The sequence below is a fragment of the Lycium barbarum genome, chromosome 3, assembly GCF_019175385.1.
Source record: "Lycium barbarum isolate Lr01 chromosome 3, ASM1917538v2, whole genome shotgun sequence".
Classification (NCBI taxonomy): Eukaryota; Viridiplantae; Streptophyta; class Magnoliopsida; order Solanales; family Solanaceae; genus Lycium; species Lycium barbarum.
In genome coordinates this window covers 124,847,991-124,867,523 of record NC_083339.1, presented here as the reverse complement: position 1 = coordinate 124,867,523, position 19,533 = coordinate 124,847,991, and the positions used below count along the sequence as shown (strand labels likewise).

Genomic DNA, 19,533 nt, shown 5'->3' with positions numbered 1-19,533 from the left:
TCAGTATAAATCTTCTCTAGTTTTCCTTTACTTTCTGCATGTAATAAGGTAGCTCACAGAAAGTAACATAAATAACGCAGTGCATATGATGGAAGTTAGCTCTGAAAGCCTCCACGACACATTAAAATCATGATCAATCAATATTGCTTAGAATAGTTGCATCAGCTTCGGCCATTGAACACTGCATTGACGGCCTCCACAACACATTAAAACCATGATCAATCAATATTACTTAGTATAGTTGCATCAGCTTCGGCCATTGAACACTGTCAATGATTGCTTAGTATAGTTGCATCAGCTTCGGCCATTGAACACTGCAATGACAGCCTCCACAACACATTAAAACCATGATCAATCAATATTGCTTCGTATAGTTGCATCAGCTTCGGCCATTGAACACTGCATTGACATACTGGCCTTAATCATCAATTTAATTTCATGGCTGCAAATGATGTTGCAACATCCATTGCCTCGTCAACTTTTGATATATCAGTTGCCTGTACGGGAAAAAATTTAACCATCGTGAATACAAAATTAACAAGCAATGGATATACAACGCAGGCAATAAGGCAAAGGATGAAAGTCAAGTTTGAAAATTTCACAATGCATATCATGTGCTTCTATTTCTTCCCATTAAAGGGCTTGAAACGTATGCAACTATCACAAGTAGTAACATATCAGTTTTTAACCAATATTTCAGTCTAGGACTAGTTCGCAATTTCTTCTACAACTCCAGAATTAACAATATGAAGGGTATTCATAATTGAGTATAATGCAAACCTGGCCTTGAGCGAGACCACCTTTTCCTCCTCCACCCTTTCCTCCCAAGGGCTTCAAAGCTGCATTCAACCATTCTTTAACATTCAACTGCTGGCACTTGTCACCTTTCTCAGGTACACCCGCACAGACCAAAACTTTGTTTGCAGCTTCATCTTTGCTAAATACCAGAACTGCCATACCCTGTTCAGCCAATGAAACAGTCATGACTATTATATATAGATTACAAATTTTAGTGGAGAACACGAGCACAAGTTTAGCATGTATGATCTAATAACCTTCTGCTCCATGACTTTGACAACTGCTTCACGGACTGCAGCAGTGTCCAAACCCACGCCAATCTGCAAGATGCAGTATGCTTTTCCACCAGAAGCTGCAGCTTCAGCCATTTCTGAGGCAGCTTTAACAGCTTTTTGTATATTCTCTGCAGCTATCTTCTTTTTGGCCTTTATAACTTGATTCTGAAGAAATCATCATCATATTACTTTTCTTTCCTAAGCAATTTTATTCACCTTTGGCCACAACAGAAACAATTCTTACCTGGAGAACAGAGAGTTTGGCCTTGAGATCAGTTTTCTTAACAGTGGGAATTTGTGCCCTCTCCACGGTAGCGTTCAAAGAAGTTACTTTCTGAAATTAAGAAGTCGATGGATGAATGCATCAGATAATGAACAAAAGCAGCAGTAAGAACAAGGATCAGCCAAGACTGAAGAGCCTCAACTTGAATTGACCAAGATTAAAAACAAAAAGATGCTTGGCTGAATAGATTAGCCCAGACACTATCCAGCTCCAAGACATCCCAAGGAGGAAGATACAGTGCAGGGGAGCATTTATAAGAAATATATGACTGGAAAAAAGTACATCTTACTAACAGCTCTGCCACATTATGTTCTATACTTCAGCGTCGAAACAATCTTAAGGAAGTTATGACGATACTGCCATGGCATAAGCATCAGAACTAATTGGGTTGGATGAGCACTAAATTGATTTATGAGTTTGATGTTAGACTTGTAGAAGGGTGACTGTGTCAGCTATATTTAGCCAATGAGTGAGCACAACATATTGTATCTAGGACTTCTTAGCACTACTTTTTGTAAGAATTGGTAGTTAACATTATTGCCAATCAATTTCACTTCAAATCGCCACGACAGAAAAAAATTCACTTCAACAACTTTAATCCTCAATGATTACAACTCTTCAGGTTGTTATACTCAGGTGCACGTTTTTTCAGGAAAGGTAAATAATTCTAAAACCAACTTGGTTTTATCATATAAAAGATTTATAACTCCTGGTAAGGATAGAGACCAAATAGAATTCAGGTTCTACAGGTTCAAGTAGAGTGGGCTACATAAATACTAACCTCTTCCAGCAAGGTTTCATCGGTCTGGGATGCTTCAATTACTTTCTGTTCGAGTGAGGATGCCAAATCTGTGGCCTCAAAAGCACGATAAGTTGTAACAGCAGTAACCCTTCGGATTCCCTTGGCAATTCCCTCCTCAGACATCAGAGCAAATGCCTTTGCCTCTCTTGTATTAGAAATGTGTGTTCCTAAGTATCCATAAATTAGTCATAGGAATCGATCATAATTTATAAATGTAATCCCATAAATAGCATTAGAGAATAAAAGAAAATTACCACCACAGAGCTCAGCAGAGTACGATAACCATTCTTCATTTTCTGGATTAGCAAGAAGGTCTTCCACCTTCTGACCAATTGACACGATCCGCACAGGGTCGGGATACACCTACAACTCCACCAGGACAAATGTAAGACGAACGTTTAAATGTCTGAACAGACAACAAAGACCGGCTAAATCGTGAAGGCCTTACTTCGCCAAAGACTGCTCGAAGACCTTTTATACTCTTAGCATCAGACAGCTTTGCCTCCTTTGAGAACACATCCAATTCAGACTTAATTTGCTCATTGACAATGGATTCAATTTTTCTTAGCTCCTCTGGCTTTACCGGCTTCCCTGTTCAAGGCATTGGACATAATTATTCTTCATAGAAAGCGCATAACCACGACAGCAACAGCTCCCCCACACACCACAAAAAAAAAAAAAAAAAAAAAAAAAAAGTGATGCCACTTACCGTGAGAGAAGTCAAATCTCAATTTTTCAGGAAGGACAATGGAACCTTTCTGGTCAACATGGTCGCCTAGTACTTCCTGCATTAGTTCAGTAAAATTATCCGATAATCAACTCCAGAAAGTATGGAAATGCTCGAACCAGCGTCTCTTTTTTTCCTGCTAAAGGAAGTACCTTTAAGGCGAAATTTAACATGTGAGTGCAGGTATGATTGGGAGCAATCAACGTACGCCTGTTATAATCAACCTGCTCAATTCATCAAAGAAACCAAACCCAATAATGTAAGTAAAAAGAGGTAAAGAAATTCTGAACGGTTGCATCATATGGTTGTGGAAGGCCAAGCAGAATAAAGTGTCACCTTACAAATTACTTTATCACCAACAGAGAACTTGTGTGCCTGTCCACTGAAAGATCCAATATGAAGAATGAATCCTCCATAAATTTGAACATTACAAACTTGAAAAGCGCCACTGGGGCTTTCCAGTGAACCAGTGTCATATATCTGTATCCAAATAGTCAATTAGCTTTATCAGAATCACGAAACTAGAGTAAATCATGACATGAGGAGAACAAAAAGGAAGTGGAAGAATTAAAAATGCCACAAGCAACCAGAGTTTCCTTATCACGTCCTATAATTCTCTTGTTGATAAGTTCACGTCCTATAAGTTCTCTTGTTGATAAGTTCACGGCAGTTGTTGTCAAAGGCGCACTTAAGCCCTGAAGCGAGGCTCAAAACATGTTGAGCGCTTCGCCTCGCTTTATTTGCGCTTCAATGTCATCAACAAGGCTCTAAGATATACGTTTCCTTGACAATGAGCCTCTCTTGAAGAGGTGACACTAGATAATTAATATTTCACTTTATCGTAATGCTTTTACAATTTCTTTGTCTTTATATTTGTTGTTCATGCTTATTTTTAGTAGTCCTGGACTATATATATATATATATATATATATTTGTATTTTTTCACCATTGCGCCTTTTTTCATTAAAGCCCACGCTTTATTTGCGCTTAAAGCCCCAGCTGACCTTAGAGCTTTTTTGCGCTTTTCACTTTAAATATCACTGGTTCACGATCCATTTGCTTTATGTTTCTGAAATTGCAGCACTGTGATTGAAAGAAGCAAAATTCTTGATAAATGAACAGTATTTTACTGGCCCATAAGTTGATTTCCCTTTTAGCCGATGCACACAGGCTTTCGACCAACATCGGAGAAATAAACTATTCAAAGATCATCCGTCTTTTATGTATTAAGGAACAAAACTAACATTAAGGTTACGCTCTTGGGGGAAAGAAGAAAGTGATTACTTTTGTTTGCTTACTTTCCTAAATATTTCCCAGGAAATACTCTCCCCTTAAGCAAACAATTAGCAAATGTTGACCATTAGTACTTAGCATCAAAACATATTTTATATATATATATATAAAGAGAGAGAGAGGCATTAATGAGTCTCTACTCTTTCACTATACTGAAGTTGCACTGTAGAGGCAGCTCCTCTTTAAAGCATTGTTGTTCAGGTTAATTTTTGTGTGAGTGTTTGGGCATGCACAAACACGTCTCCATAGAGATTCTAAATATCATTGACCCTTTGACCACAACATTACAAAAACTAATGCTGCACCCTCCTCTACTAGACTATTAATAATAACAATATTGCTATTTAGTGTCCTTCCAGCAGTATTTTGAAGGAGAGTGACTTATCATCATTTAACATTTTTCTAACCAAGATATCAACAGAAGCTTTTACCTGACCACCTTGTTCAGCATAGAAGCTAGTGCTCTCAAGAATTATACCAACTTCATCACCTGCTGCTGCACTTTCCAAGAACTCACTTCCAGTGTAAATAGCTTTTATCTCACTCTCGTGATCCTGAATTAAGAAACTCAGAAGTCAAACTCTGATGTGAGCACTTTATTACCATCTCAAAAAACAAAAAACAAAAAAAAATATTATATATATATATATATATATATAACTGATGTGAGCACCAAGGTGTGTTTGGTACGAAGGAAAATGTTTTCTTGCAAAATAAGTGAATTTCTCACTTATTTTCTAGTGTTTGGTACATAAGCAAAACAACATTGTCCCATGAGCATTTATATGTGATCTAGGAAACATTATAGGGGTGGGATGGGGTGGAGAGTTGGAGTTTGGGGGTCGAGAGGGGTGGGATGGTCAAGGGATTGGGGGTTGGGGAGTGAGGAGGAGCTTGGAAGGCCACTTATGGAACTTGTTTTCCAGACTCCCACTAGAGAGTCATTTTCCTCATTTTTAAGGAACTTCTTTCCTAGACAAAATGTTTTTCAAAATATTTTAACCAACCAAACCTGGGATAATTGAAAAACATTTTATGGGAAACTTGAAAAATCTCCATACTAGACACACCCTAAATCATGATAGTGTATTTTTACAACAGCTGAGACTAGCCATTCAGGTTAGGAGAAAATAAAACATAAAAAGTTGGAAAAACATATCAGACTAGAGAAAAATAAATGGGCAGGAAATCCAAGCAGAAAGAAATAATACAAATGAATAATTGAATGGGGATGAAAACATGGACAATGAAAACGGCAAGGGTGATTAGTTTGTTTAATTAGGGGGTTGATCTGTGTTGATACATTTTGAGGGAAACAAGAAAAGGAAGCCCCAGAAGAGGACGGGGAAGGGAAAGAAGGCTTTGTCCTTGGCTAGAGTTAAATTGACATTCAAGGCAGATGAAAACCATTTAGCTTTAATCCAGCTAAAACAACAGCAGAAAATCATTGAAGCAAGCAACAAATTCAAGAAACCTTATTTTCACAAGGAAGACAAATCATCAACCTGAAACCAAGTAAACTTGAAAATATCATTTGTTGCAGCAACCCCTTTGTTGTGCAATGCAGCAGTAGCGTTAGCATCCATGGCAATAGCACCACCAGCATTCTGTCAAGTATAGGTTCAGAACATAAAGAGGTGTAAGCATATATTCTTAACTTGTGAAGGTAGAATTCATAAGATAGTTACTTGATTGATGACAAATTGACACCTACCGATGTAACCTGGAAACATGAGTACAATCTAGAACCTCACTTCATAAGTTGTTTTTCAGCTGTAACCTACTTACTTCCACAACCATTCTACAAAACATTTCCACTACTTCTTCCCAGTGTACAAAGAATGGGCGTCGTTCCCACGTTAACTCAATCTACCACACTATACACCGCAAGTCACCTCAACCCTTAAGTGGTCCCTGAGGCTTCATTCCATTGGCACCTCTCCATGTCAAATTCATCCATTTGCATAACTTCTAAGCATTTTTATGACAGTGGTGTGTGCGCTAGTTTGTACGCACCTCGGATATCTATCCAGGTACCTGCTTCCTCGCCAGGTACCTAGCTAACTCCGTCCACCAAGACTTGGACACATGGGAAGAAATCATCTAATATTTTTTTCTTTACTGAGATTTGAGCCCTAGTTTCCCAGGTTTGCACCCACTTCATTGACCACTAGGTCACATTATTGAGTGCAAGCTTATGCCTCTAAACTTAGTAAGGTTTTTTATAATACTAAACATGATTTCCTTAGGAACTATTTCTTTTCCGGAGAAAAATACTCAATCTTGAAATGTACCCAAAGAGGTAAACATAAAGAATTCTCTAGCATCAGTTAATTTCTTCAGCCCTCTCTATTCAGAATTTCATATCTATTCAAGCGGCAACTTCCTAACAGCTCAAACAGCGAAGGGGAAATTAACCTAGTTGGAGAGAGTTGAGAAAACGAAAGCAACAAAGAGAACCTTGCTCTGAGCATTTCTTGATCTTTCCCTCGCAGCATCCATAGCAACATTAAAACCATCAACGTCAACCACCAAGCCTCGTTCCTCTGCCATTAACTGAGACAAAAAAGTTTAATTTGTTTTCATCACTGAGATATGAATTAAAAGGTTGGAGCACTATTTACCTGGGTCAAATCTAATGGAAATCCATAAGTGTCCCACAAGACAAATGCCTCCTGCATATACAACAGAAGTAAGAAGAAGAAGAATCAAAGACAGCTGAGATACAAGGTCGTCCAGAGGTAACAAAGAAAGTTTATAATGATGAATATCTAATTGAGAAGAAAGCATTGCATAGGTAGTGGACTAAATTTGATAAGTTGAAATCAAATCTTGAAAACTAACTAATAACAACATTCCATCAATTTCCTTAGCTTCGGCAGTTAAGATCTTAAGATTGCCCGTTTTTCTACTTCATTCGGAGAGTATTTATTTTACGAAAAATGAAATTCAAAGGGTGTCATATCATAGGCCTATGCTCAAAGGGTGAATGCGTAAGCACACACAGAAAACAAACAATATGCAACCAAATATACGTGAAGAAAATTTTAAAAACATAGACCTTTAAAGTAGGAAATATTGTTTTATGAAGATCATAAGGTAAGTAAAGCTGAATATAAGAAAAGAGAAGAAAACCAAATTGAATCATAGCGACAGAATTTAATGTTTATTTCACGCGCTAGCGATTAACCATGAGCTAAATATATACATCTTTGCTTGTCAAACCAAATACTAACATTTTATACATTCATAAGTTGTAGGTGTTATCTACAAAATACTCCCAATTTCAGTGGTAAGTTCAGGATAAATTTCAAAACCATAATTCTGCGAAATCCTCATTGATGACAGTTTGATCCAATTTGAGTCTTCAATACAATCCAAAAGGATGTCCATAATACTGAACATTAGAATTCTCCTTGATCACAATTCACTTCCTGCTTGATTTCCAAGGTCTTGAGGAAATAAGAAAAGTTTAACTTCATTACTTCTATGCAAGAATAACAGCCAACGTTGTGGAACTGCATGTAACCTATACAAACTAATATGTCTGATATCCCACATCTGAAGTGCCAGCAAAGGTCGCATAACAAGCTGAAAATTTTATTCATTAGTTTCAATTGAATGTCCACATTTCCTTCTTGAACCAAAAAAAGAACATATGGTTCCACATGTTCCTCACTAAATACAACACAATCCAAATCAATTTGAATTAGAGGCACTGGACACTGAGTGACGTTTGAGATGAACTGAGTATTAATTAAATGTTAAGAGCACACATAAGATATTGAATTAGAAGGAACTTGGCTGTTTTCTCCATCACAAGTTGTATATGGATAATATGCTTGCCTGGCCACTAAATTGCTTCCCTTGAACCTCTTGAGCTGCCTTCTTAAATTTCTCGATTCCCTGAAGAAAGGAAAAAGTCACATACAAGAGAAAAAAAATTAAAAGACAAAACAAGAGCAAAATAAGTCATCACTCTCCCCCAGCTAGGAGCAAACAAGGAGCAGCAACCGCTCAACTAAAAGTCAGGTATAGCATTTTGCTGCCCTATTTGGTCAAATACAGTTGTAAGAGAGAAACGTATCATCAAGCTGAACACAAAGAGAAGAACAGGTTTAGATGTGAATGAGACAGATAGCTTAACAAATCATCACATTCCAGCACAGTACAACAACAACCCAATGTAATCCCACAAGTGGGGTTTGCGGAGGTTGGGTGTACGCAGACCTTACCCCTACCTCTGTGGGGTAGAGAGGTTTCCGATAGACCCTCGGTTCAATAAAAAAGATTTTCAAAACAGGTTTGAAAAATAAAAGAGCAAAGGAGCTAAGATGAAAATAACGAAGGAAAGAAACATATTGAGCAAAAATAGTAAAGATACCTAAGGTAAAGGGAACAACAGTATTAATACTGAAGAACACGATGAGGATAGAATAATAATAATACTAGTAGGTTGAAAAGGGAGCAAATAAGGTGCTCTAAACTAGAACCATGCTTTCTCACATAAAAGAGATAAATCGCTAGACTACCTACTAACCTCCTACCCTAATCCTCGACCTCCATGCTCTCCTATTCAGGGTCATGTGCTCGGTGAGCTGAAGGTAACAACCTAAGCTGAAATTTCAGCACATCGATGATTCTATTTTTTTGGTGCATTCTTCTGAGAACAGAGGTGAGGCAGGTCCCAATACAGAAAGAAAATAGTTTTTCAGAATTAATATTCCCCAAGAAAAGCCGTTCATAGAGTCGTTACAAATTTCAATCTAGTGCTAATTCTATTTCTTTGGTTTAGTATTAAGCCATCACCTATACAGTTATTATATGCAGAGCACATATGCAGAAAAGAATTCCAACAGCATCAATGCCATTAGCACTTCACTTCAATGCTATTAGCAAATCGTTTATTGTATGCAACTACGCATAAGGGTGAGTTCTATGTAGGATTTTCCTCAATAAGCTATCTAGGATAGTTACCCGCATACTTCCATTATCGCACAAAAAAGAAAATCAACAACAAGGAATCACTGATTTAAGAAGATAGCATCTACGGGCTCAATCAGTGTTTTGGATAGTTGATATACAAAACTATAAATTAAAGCATTTCCGGACTTGTTTCCTTTCATTTTATTACAAACAATCTTACGTGAAGCAATGTCCTTCCAAAGCTAGTTTCTTCATCAGCAATGATATCCCTTATATGTGTCTCACGTTGCTTCAGCTCTGGGAAGACATCGCCCATAATTTCTACCACCACCTTTACAAGGCTGCTCTCAACATAAAGCAGAGTGTAAGTAACATTTTAAGCATTGAGGTGGGTATAGCAAAAAACATTGCTAAATATCAAATAAACCCATTTTTTAGGTGCAAAAAAGCACATAATGAGACCGGCAAAATTCCAAGTACTTGTGCATACCTACTGAAAAACCCTTGTTGCGCTTTCAGAACCTCTGTACCATAGCGCACTGCTCGACGTAGAATGCGTCTGAGGACATATTCACGGCCTTCATTCCCTGCAAGACAAGAAACGTGAACATCAGATTTACCAAATAACAAAATCAGAGACAAATTTCAGCTAAAACATCGGAACACCGTCAGAACCTCCTTGAAAATACTAGCACACATACTTCTCTCCCAAGCGCAGAAAGTTATAGAACCGAAATTTCAGATTCATGGATGCACACCTTTATAACAGATTGAGTAGGTTTCAAGTAATATTAGGTGAAGGAAATAGGAGAAATTTATTAGACAACAAACTCACAGCCATTAACTCAGAAGGTCACACACTGTAAATTACAATCCATCTTATAACAAAAAATGCCTGCAAACTCATTATACAAGATTTAAATCTCGTGAAAATTTGGCTCCACAAGCAAATGAACACCAATAAGATCATATATATAATAGATCTTACCATACCTAAAAACTTTACAAGTAATCAAAACTTTTAACATCATACATAGTACTAATGTACTGTACGGGATCAACCAAGAAAGGAGAGGAACAATTTTGAACAAACCTAAGCACTAGCTGATGAGCCAGATTAACAAGATTCTACCTGGGCAAGAACCATCAGCAATGGCAAAGGACAGAGTTCGAATGTGGTCAGCAACAACTCTATAGGCCATATCAATTTTGTCCACATCATCAGCTCCAACTTTGCCAGAGTATGGACGAGCTCCAGTTGCCTATTAAAAGATTGAAACATCAGTTTAGTAGACTAGCATCGATAAGTATAGCAATAAGAAAATTACAGTAGCACAACTCAGGCTCAGGACCGGTCAGTTTAGGACGAGCTTTTTTTTTATCTGGTAAATCCCACCCCTGCCCCGCCCCCTCCAAACCTCCAGCCAAAGAGTCAACAGAGGCTCTTCCCCACTTTGCTCTCATGAATCGAATCCCAACCTCTTAACTAGAAGTTGAGTGCTCTTGCCATTAGCCATTATTTCACAAAAAATTCGCCCCAATACAAAATTGAATCCTAAAATTCTGTTTTAAGCTAATTTTGTAAACAAACAGTAACAATACTTAAGAAAATAATGTATTGAACACTTTAAAGTGCTTACACAACATTACCAAAATGTATGAAGTGATTATACAACATTTTAGAACTTTCTTTAAAGCATTACTTGAATACGTATTTCTTTCAGGGCCACTGAATCACAGACAAGCCTATATTGCGCGAAAAGTAACATATTTACAGTAAAATTCAATACAAAGTGATTAGAATAACTTCAGTCGCTTTGAATCCCATGGAGGGCCATCATTGAAATAGTCTTTTTTAAGTTCAGCCCAAAGCAACGTATAAATGTAGTGGCTCAAGAGAATTACAAAATCAGTAACGTCGGCTTTCCAAATTATAGCATTCTTATTACCTTTTGTATAGCATCAAATATGGGTAAGAACACGTCAGTGTCATAATTGCTCATCTTGTTCTGGAGGATAGAGGTTAGTCTTTCAAAACCCATTCCAGTATCAACATGCTTAGAAGGAAGGGGTTTCAAAGAACCATCAGCTTCCCTATTAAACTGCAAAAAACACACAAGAGTTTAACAATGCTTTTCAATGAGAAGACAAAAACTTTGGAGATAATGGTACCTGAATAAAGACAACGTTCCATATCTCAATCACAGTGGGATCATCATTATTAACAAATGATGCAGCATCGCGATTCCCAATTCTATCAAAGTGTATTTCGGTGCAGGGTCCACAAGGTCCAGTATCACCCATCTCCCAAAAGTTGTCCTACCCAAAGCGGAAAGTGGTAAGAAATAATCTGACTGACTTAGCTCAAAGCAATAAAATCTTTTAACAAGGAGAAGCAAGGTTTTCAGACATAATCTTCAGACCATGATCAAATAATTTGAACTAGAAATGAAGTTATCATTTCCACATACTGGAAGACAATATTTCAGTGGTCGAAAGTGTTACTTAAGAACAATGATTATTGTACATCAAGTACTCAAAACCTTTAATGGTATCTAATTCATATGACAAGCACAACTGCTAGAAATTTCAGTTGCCTCTTTTTTCTTTTCTTTTTAACGGGGAAATCTGTTATTTCAAGTTCCAAAACTCAAAGATTAATGGGACCACCCCTCTACCCTTCTCCACTTAAATTAATGGGACCACCCCTCTACCCTTCTCCACTTAAATGATGAACGCAACTTCTTGATTTTCTTATCAGCAAAAAGGATACTTAATTTTTACAAGGCGAAAATGAAACTTATCACTGCCTCCACAAGTTCATATGCTTCTATCGATATGATACTGTTCTCTACTTTTTTTGATAAAAAAAAAAAAAAAAAGTAGAGAACAGTATCATATAGATAAGTTTCATTGATACTGTTCTCTACTTGAATGACGATTACCACTTTTTTGCTTCTCTTTTCAGCAACAAGGACGCTTACATTTTTACAAGGCACAAATGTCACTTTTCACTGCTCCCACCTCACTTGATGGAAAATTTTGCCCAAATTGAGATGTCCACAAAGTTAACATGCTTCTAAGAGATTCCATAAGATTCATGACTTTCAAAAATACCAAGTATACTAAGAAAATACCTCATTTGAAAAATTAGTTTAATGAATTACTGATGCACCAAACAGAAAATGACGACTTTGAGCAAGATGATAGAAACGAAGATACAATGCTATAACATACTTTGCAGTCGAAAGGCAGAACCCTGCTAGGCGGAAGGAACTTAAGCCATAGGTCTCTAGCTTCATTATCCGCTGGAAGGCCTAATTTTTCATCACCCCCAAAATAAGTGGCGTAAAGCCGTTCACCTGGCAATCTATATACCTGGACGAAAATCATCAAACACTTGTACAAGTCAGCATCCTGTTATTTCTTGATCATACAGCATATATATGCTATCTGACTATGTACAAGAATATTACTACATCAACTTGCCTGGGTAAGGAGTTCCCAGGCCCATCCAATGGCCTCTTTCTTGAAATAATCCCCAAATGACCAATTACCAAGCATCTCAAAGAAAGTGTGGTGGTAAGTGTCCTTGCCAACATCATCAAGATCATTGTGCTTTCCACCAGCACGAATACACTTCTGTGTATCGCAGGCACGTGTAAGTTTGCTCAGCGGACTATTAGGGTCTACAATACCCAAGAAAATAGGCTTAAACTGATTCATACCTGCACAAAAAACCAAACTTTAGCCATTCAACCGCCCAAAAATTAACAACCATCATCATGTAAAGTGAAGTGAGAACTAACCAGCATTAGCGAAAAGGAGAGTAGGGTCATTATGAGGAACCACAGGGCTGGATGGAACCTGTTGGTGACCTTTCCCTTTGAAGAAGTTCATGTATGTCTCCCTCACCTTGTTCGCCGGCCAATCCACGTGTGAACCCATCGCCGCTGATGCACAAAACCTACGCGCGGCCGGCCACGGAGGAAGAAGCGACGCGCCGGCGAAGGGTAAAAATGGAACAAGTGTAGTAGTAGTAGTAGTAGTAGTAGTAGCAGGAGGTGGTCTGAAAAAGGGCAAAGCTGAGGCAATACAGCGCCAACTACAGCCGTCAATTGAAACCCTCATCCATTCTTCGTATAAGTGACGTATATATGCTTATAAGTATGGTGTTGACAGGGATCTGATACTAAAATAATAAAATGACAGAATCAAAGGTAAATGCATCCAATTTTGCCTGTGAATTCTAACAAATATTTCAGATATTAGGACGATAAAATATGTACTATTCGATATGATGAAAATCAATTTTTATAAAAGTTGTTTTAACTAATTTTTTGGTTTGATTTACTAGAAACTGTTTTTTTTTTAAAAAAAAAACGTTTTTAATAAAAATGAGAGTGAACATCTAATTCTTTTTTTTTTAATAGTGGATAAGCAAAAATAGATGGAGTGAGAATCAATCAAACATGTATTTGTGATTCATGAAGTTGATTTTTGCAAACTTAAGTGTATAGAAAAACATTAAAAGAAAACAAATTAAAATAAATCATCTAGTGATATTTCATTCTAAAACAAGACTTTCGTTCTTAGCTCGAAAAGAAAAGTAAAGAAAAAAATCAGACATAACATTATTAGAAATCAAATGTCATGAACTATCAAATTCAAATGAATATGTTTTCCGGCATTCAACAAATTAAGTTTAGTATGACAAATTTCACTTACCGTGTTTAATACTAAAAACATCACACAATAACTAAACTGCCAGAACGAATAAAAAAATTAACAGGACTTAAGAATACCCATTAATAGAAAATTTTGGAATTTGAGCTATTAGTCACCAAGATAGAGAAAGGTTATACTCTCGAGGGGAGCAATTGACGCTAGGAGTCCTAGACAAAATTGTTTCAAACCTAAGATTACTAAAGTAATTGCTTTAATAAGATTACTAAAGTAATTACTTTAATCTCAAAAACTGAATATGCAAGTAAATCAGACAATTTTTTCACTTCAAAATATATTTGAATCATATCTATAAAATTATTACGTATCTATAAAATTATTAACATTGTAGTCAGTGGTGAAAAATGAGGGCATCTCATAATGAGAATTTAGAAACAAAATATGTACGAAGCTATTAATTTGAATTACTCAATGTGTGAAACTATTTCTGATATTATATTTAATGGTAAAAACTATTTTTGATATTATATTTAATGGTAAAAACTGAAATTACCATGTGATGATAAGTGTGCATGATAGAGACGGTTCAAGATGGCTATTTTATTTCTATTATTTTAATTTCTTTTTTATTTTTACTTTTTTATTATTTTTATTTTTAAAATGTATTTTTCTTTTTATATTATTTATTTTTCATTTCCTTTCTTCTCATTCTCAACCTTCTTGTGGTTCCATGTAATTGCTCGTATTTTTTTATTTTATTCATTTAGCATAATCGTGTTATTATTCTAATTTTTGAAACTATACCTTTTAATATTGAAAAGAATGAGTCATTAACAAACTTGGCATATAACGAGTGACGTTTAAAGAAGAATTTCATTGTGAATGAGGTTATAGACTTATATTTTCCCTTTCTTTTGAATTATTTACTTAGGTTATATTAGAACTTACTTATGTAATGTTGGAATTTGACATAAGAGTATTATGTTAAACTTTTTCTTTTGGATTTTGAATTTAGGTTATATTTTCAATTTTAAGTTATTTGCTTTCACATTGCATGTTGTTTATTTTTCACTTACATTTGATAAATTTTTTGTGTTAAACATTTGAATAATGTTATGGCATTATATTTATAAATATCATTTTTTTTGTCAAATGTTCTCACAAAAAAAAGTTTTCTTTTAAGTTTTATAATTAATTAAAATTAAATATTATTAATTTGAAAAATATATGTCAATTATTTTTTACAATACTAGTTACAAATATATGATTATTAATTAATATATTTTCAAGAAACAATGTGTTATTAAATAACTAATTTAATATCATTTATAAAGGCAAATATTTTTTAAATATTAAATTTAAAATTTTTATAATTAAATTTTATTTTTAAATTAAACTACCGTGTAATTACACTTGTAATTACACTGTAATTACGTTATGACAAACAAACAGGTCGTTGTAATTACACTACTGTATAATTACTAGGCTGTGTAACTATTACCCTAGTAATTACACCAATTCCAGTTACCAGGTGGCTTTCCAAACAGGCTCTAAACAATCTCTCATCCGTCACAAATATGCCCCATGTAACTCTCAAATATAATTACTACCATTCCTCTACTCATCTTCTTTATTTCGTTTAATTATATTTATATCGATTGGGAGTTTTAATACATGTCTTTATATTATGTTTCAAACTTCAACTCAAAAGAAATTAGCTGAGCACAATTTAATACACGTTATACACGTATGATCCAAGTAAACGTCCAAATATCCTTTCTAGCATACTCGTCCGAAGAGTCAAAGGCCATCTATCAGTGGCCGCTTTTTTCTTTTCTTTTGATTAGCCCGGAGATCCAGTTGTGGGGGTTCAATTTGGTTGTTTAGCTGGTCTTCCTCTATCTGCTCCGATTTCTCCTCCAAAAATTCAACCACTTTAAATCAATCATACGAGTATACTATCTCACTACCCATCAATCTGAGTTCTCGAAAGCGACTGAACCAGCCACCCAGATGAGACTCCCGCTGAAAAACATTCTTTTTCCGACAAAACCTGCCACTAAGCTTTGACAAATCGCATTAATTCAATTTAACCAGCTTATAAGCTTTTTATATTACATATTACCCAAGGGTAAAAACCAAAGCATCATTTACTTTCGGCTCCGTCTTGATACCAAGTTAGCCTTGTATCACTTAATATTCGTATCTGAAATGAGGAAACAACTATAAGAATATGGCTGCACAACACATTCAGCACCACATAGCTCATGCTACTCTCTTCAAAAGAAGAGAGAGAACTGAATCCGCCCACTTCATATTTTGCTCATAGCTTGCAGTCCTGACGACACAAGGTCAGAAATCGCATAACGGAAGATGCTCTAGTGTCTGGATACACAGGCCCCACACATTATACTCGAGCTATCGACTAGTGTATATTCATGAGACGAAAAATAGGACTGGATAACACAAAAACGACACATGCATATCATATCCACTTGAATATAGCTGTGGTACAACAAAGAACATTAAAAAGACAACATACAACAGATCTATTGTTTCCTCCACCTGAGAGGAGAGGGCAATCCAACATGGATCAAAGAGATCTATTACAAGAAGCCAACCTTAGATCGCAAAGGTAAGTACCATAATTTGTGCTGGTTACATGCTTATTTTTACTTCAAACATATTTGTGCATCTCCCATAGCTCCATCTAGCAACTAGAACTTTAAGGAGGCATAGGATCTCCCAAGCTAGTTTGAAAGTTAGTTGTCAGGCTCCATATGATTCAAGTGGAAGGCACCTTCATTATTGTGGTGCACTTGAACTTTGAACTTTTCCTCCTTTCCTCCCCTGCTTGTTTTGATGAGCAAATGAAGCTTTGCAGAATCATCAGCAACCTGCTTAAAAGCAAATCCAATCATTACTTTATTACTATAAGGTACGCAACAATGATATGGAGGTCTAACAACCCCCCGTCCGAACTATTATTTCCTAGAATATCTAGGAGGGGGAAATAGAGGAACTTCGTAGTGTAAATTCATTTCTGGTCAGCTTTTTATGACAAAGTTTCATCAATATTTGGGGCACGGAGGTGGTCCTCCGCTGAGAGACTCGAGTGTGAACATTCTGTGCGATAAGCATATTCCAATTTTTATTAAATATTCTTATCACATTATTCAAACAAGTTACTATTTAGTTCTCTTCCCCCTTTTGACTTTTTCATCCCTTTTCACAATTAGTGCTTTAACACCACCTGGTTTTCTTCCTGTGACAGACATCATCCGTCACGCCTTTAGCTTGACTTTCTGAGAAGGTCTTGAGTAGCTAAGTTTCCAAAGGTGAACACCCCCCTGTCCTTTATAGTATAGTCGTAAAGGGCTTCTCAAAAAAGCAAAAAAGAAGACATTCGAAAGGCTCCACTATGGTTGACCATAATTACAATTGCAGATCTAGAATTATCACATAGCAACACCTTCACGTCTTGATCATTCTTTCTAATCCTCGAGAAAAGCCTTCCACACAGAAAATATAGCTGCCTTAAAGATATCATATGCAAGTTACCCGCATAACAACTAGATGGCTGGCAGGAAGGAAGACAAGCATGAAACAAAGGCATACCTCAGCATTAGCATGAACAATCTCTTTGAGTTCATATGGAAGTAGTGAATTGGATCTCTGCTGAATGGTCTTAATTGCATGCTCTGCAGCTTCGTGAACAACCGGATCATCCACAGGTACCGACTTCAATCCAGTGGTTTGCTCTTCTAAATAAGTTAAAAAGGGAAGGGGAAAAAAAAACTGATCAATCCCAAGATTTGTAAGAGAAACAAGTTTCTAGAAGGTGCCGTGCCCGTGCCCCCCCCCCCCCCCCCCCCAACCAACAACAAATGCATCAGATATATATGTATCTGATGCAGTAATTCGGAGAAAACATTCTCCACTAGAAGAACTGGGCAAACCTTCCTGCGATTCATCTATGATATGCTGCACAATTTTTTTCCTCAGTGAAGACAACGTAGAATACCAGAAACTGGAGGTCATATTAACAGATGATTTAACCCAAGCCACAGGCACATAAAGCAGAAAAATAACCTACGTAATTACAACTTCGGCACAACCATCTGACCCGTTTCTCAAAAGAAAACTGTTCATTACAAGTGGGAGCCTCAAAATTGAGGTGATTGATGCAAACTCCAAGCGCTATTGATTCAATTGAAAGAACATATCAGGAATTAGAATCAATAACAGTAACTTATCACTGCCTCCACAAGTTCATATGCTTCTATCGATATGATACTGTTCTCTACTTTTTTTGATAAAAAAAAAAAGTAGAGAACAGTATCATATCGATAAGTTTCATTGATACTGTTCTCTACTTGAATGACGATTACCACTTTTTTGCTCTCTTTTCAGCAACAAGGACACTTACATTTTTACAAGGCACAAATGTCACTTTTCACTGCTCCCACCTCACTTGATGGAAAATTTTGCCCAAATTGAGATGTCCACAAAGTTAACATGCTTCTAAGAGATTCCATAAGATTCATGGCTTTCAAAAATACCGAGTATACTAAGAAAATACCTCATTTGAAAAATTAGTTTAATGAATTACTGATGCACCAAACAGAAAATGACGACTTTGAGCAATCAAGATAAAACTACTTGCCTGGGTAAGGAGTTCCCAGGCCCATCCAATGGCCTCTTTCTTGAAATAATCCCCAAATGACCAATTACCAAGCATCTCAAAGAAAGTGTGGTGGTAAGTGTCCTTGCCAACATCATCAAGATCATTGTGCTTTCCACCAGCACGAATACACTTCTGTGTATCGCAGGCACGTGTAAGTTTGCTCAGCGGACTATTAGGGTCTACAATACCCAAGAAAATAGGCTTAAACTGATTCATACCTGCACAAAAAACCAAACTTTAGCCATTCAACTGCCCAAAAAATAACAACCATCATGTAAAGTGAAGTGAGAACTAACCAGCATTAGCGAAAAGGAGAGTAGGGTCATTATGAGGAACCACAGGGCTGGATGGAACCTGTTGGTGACCTTTCCCTTTGAAGAAGTTCATGTATGTCTCCCTCACCTTGTTTGCCGGCCAATCCACGTGTGAACCCATCGCCGCTGATGCACAAAACCTACGCGCGGCCGGCGATGGAGGAAGAAGCGACGCGCCGGCGAAGGGTAAAAATGGAACAAGTGTAGCAGGAGGAGGTCTGGTAAAGGGTAAAGCTGAGGCAATACAGCGCCAACTACAGCCGTCAATTGAAACCCTCATCCATTCTTCATATAAGTATATAAATGATGTATATATGCTTATAAGTATGGTGTTGACAGGGATCTGATACTAAAAAAGTCTTTGCAATTTTGAAAATAGTACTAACACCAAGGTTCGACAGTTGTGTTAAAGGAAAAAAAAAATAGCAAGCTTCTTTCAAAACCTAGAAGAGTGACCATGAGTTTTTCTAAAAAGTAACTAGAAATAAAGTTTCATGCGAACAAGATTGGCACGTGAAAAATATTTATTCAGAAAGCTTTATTTAACGATAAATATTTACTCACACACACCCGTTTTCCAAAATATGATCAAGCAATAAACATGTGAAATCAAATGAAAAGTTAGAGGATGATGCCTGATGTGCACCACTAAAAGATTTAAAACAGAAGTTGAAGCTGCTACTAAATCTCCAAGGCATGATAATATCAGGTTACGGACAAACTCATAAACAGGTTATACCAA

At 36.5% G+C, this 19,533-nt stretch overlaps 1 protein-coding gene across 2 annotated transcripts; it reads right to left on the bottom strand.

Annotated features, from left to right (window-relative positions):
• On the bottom strand, positions 1-19,472 carry LOC132632275 (alanine--tRNA ligase). 2 transcript variants are annotated; one of them, XM_060348147.1, is made up of 23 exons: positions 18,774-19,472; positions 18,457-18,695; positions 12,342-12,482; positions 11,277-11,423; positions 11,054-11,206; positions 10,237-10,366; positions 9,595-9,691; positions 9,325-9,445; positions 8,025-8,084; positions 6,803-6,853; positions 6,639-6,734; positions 5,684-5,785; positions 4,610-4,732; positions 3,222-3,365; positions 3,038-3,109; positions 2,868-2,943; positions 2,607-2,749; positions 2,413-2,521; positions 2,138-2,325; positions 1,318-1,407; positions 1,056-1,238; positions 781-960; positions 1-497 (listed from the first exon to the last, which is right to left on the bottom strand). In XM_060348147.1, the coding sequence occupies exons 1-23, from the start codon at positions 19,069-19,071 to the stop codon at positions 426-428; spliced, it is 3,015 nt and encodes a 1,004-aa protein (XP_060204130.1). In that variant the 5' UTR covers positions 19,072-19,472; the 3' UTR covers positions 1-425. The 2 variants fall into 2 exon arrangements, with proteins under 2 accessions (XP_060204130.1, XP_060204129.1); XM_060348146.1 differs by lacking the exons at positions 18,457-18,695; positions 18,774-19,472 and adding exons at positions 12,594-12,832; positions 12,914-13,319.
• Positions 19,473-19,533: the final 61 nt, after the last annotated feature.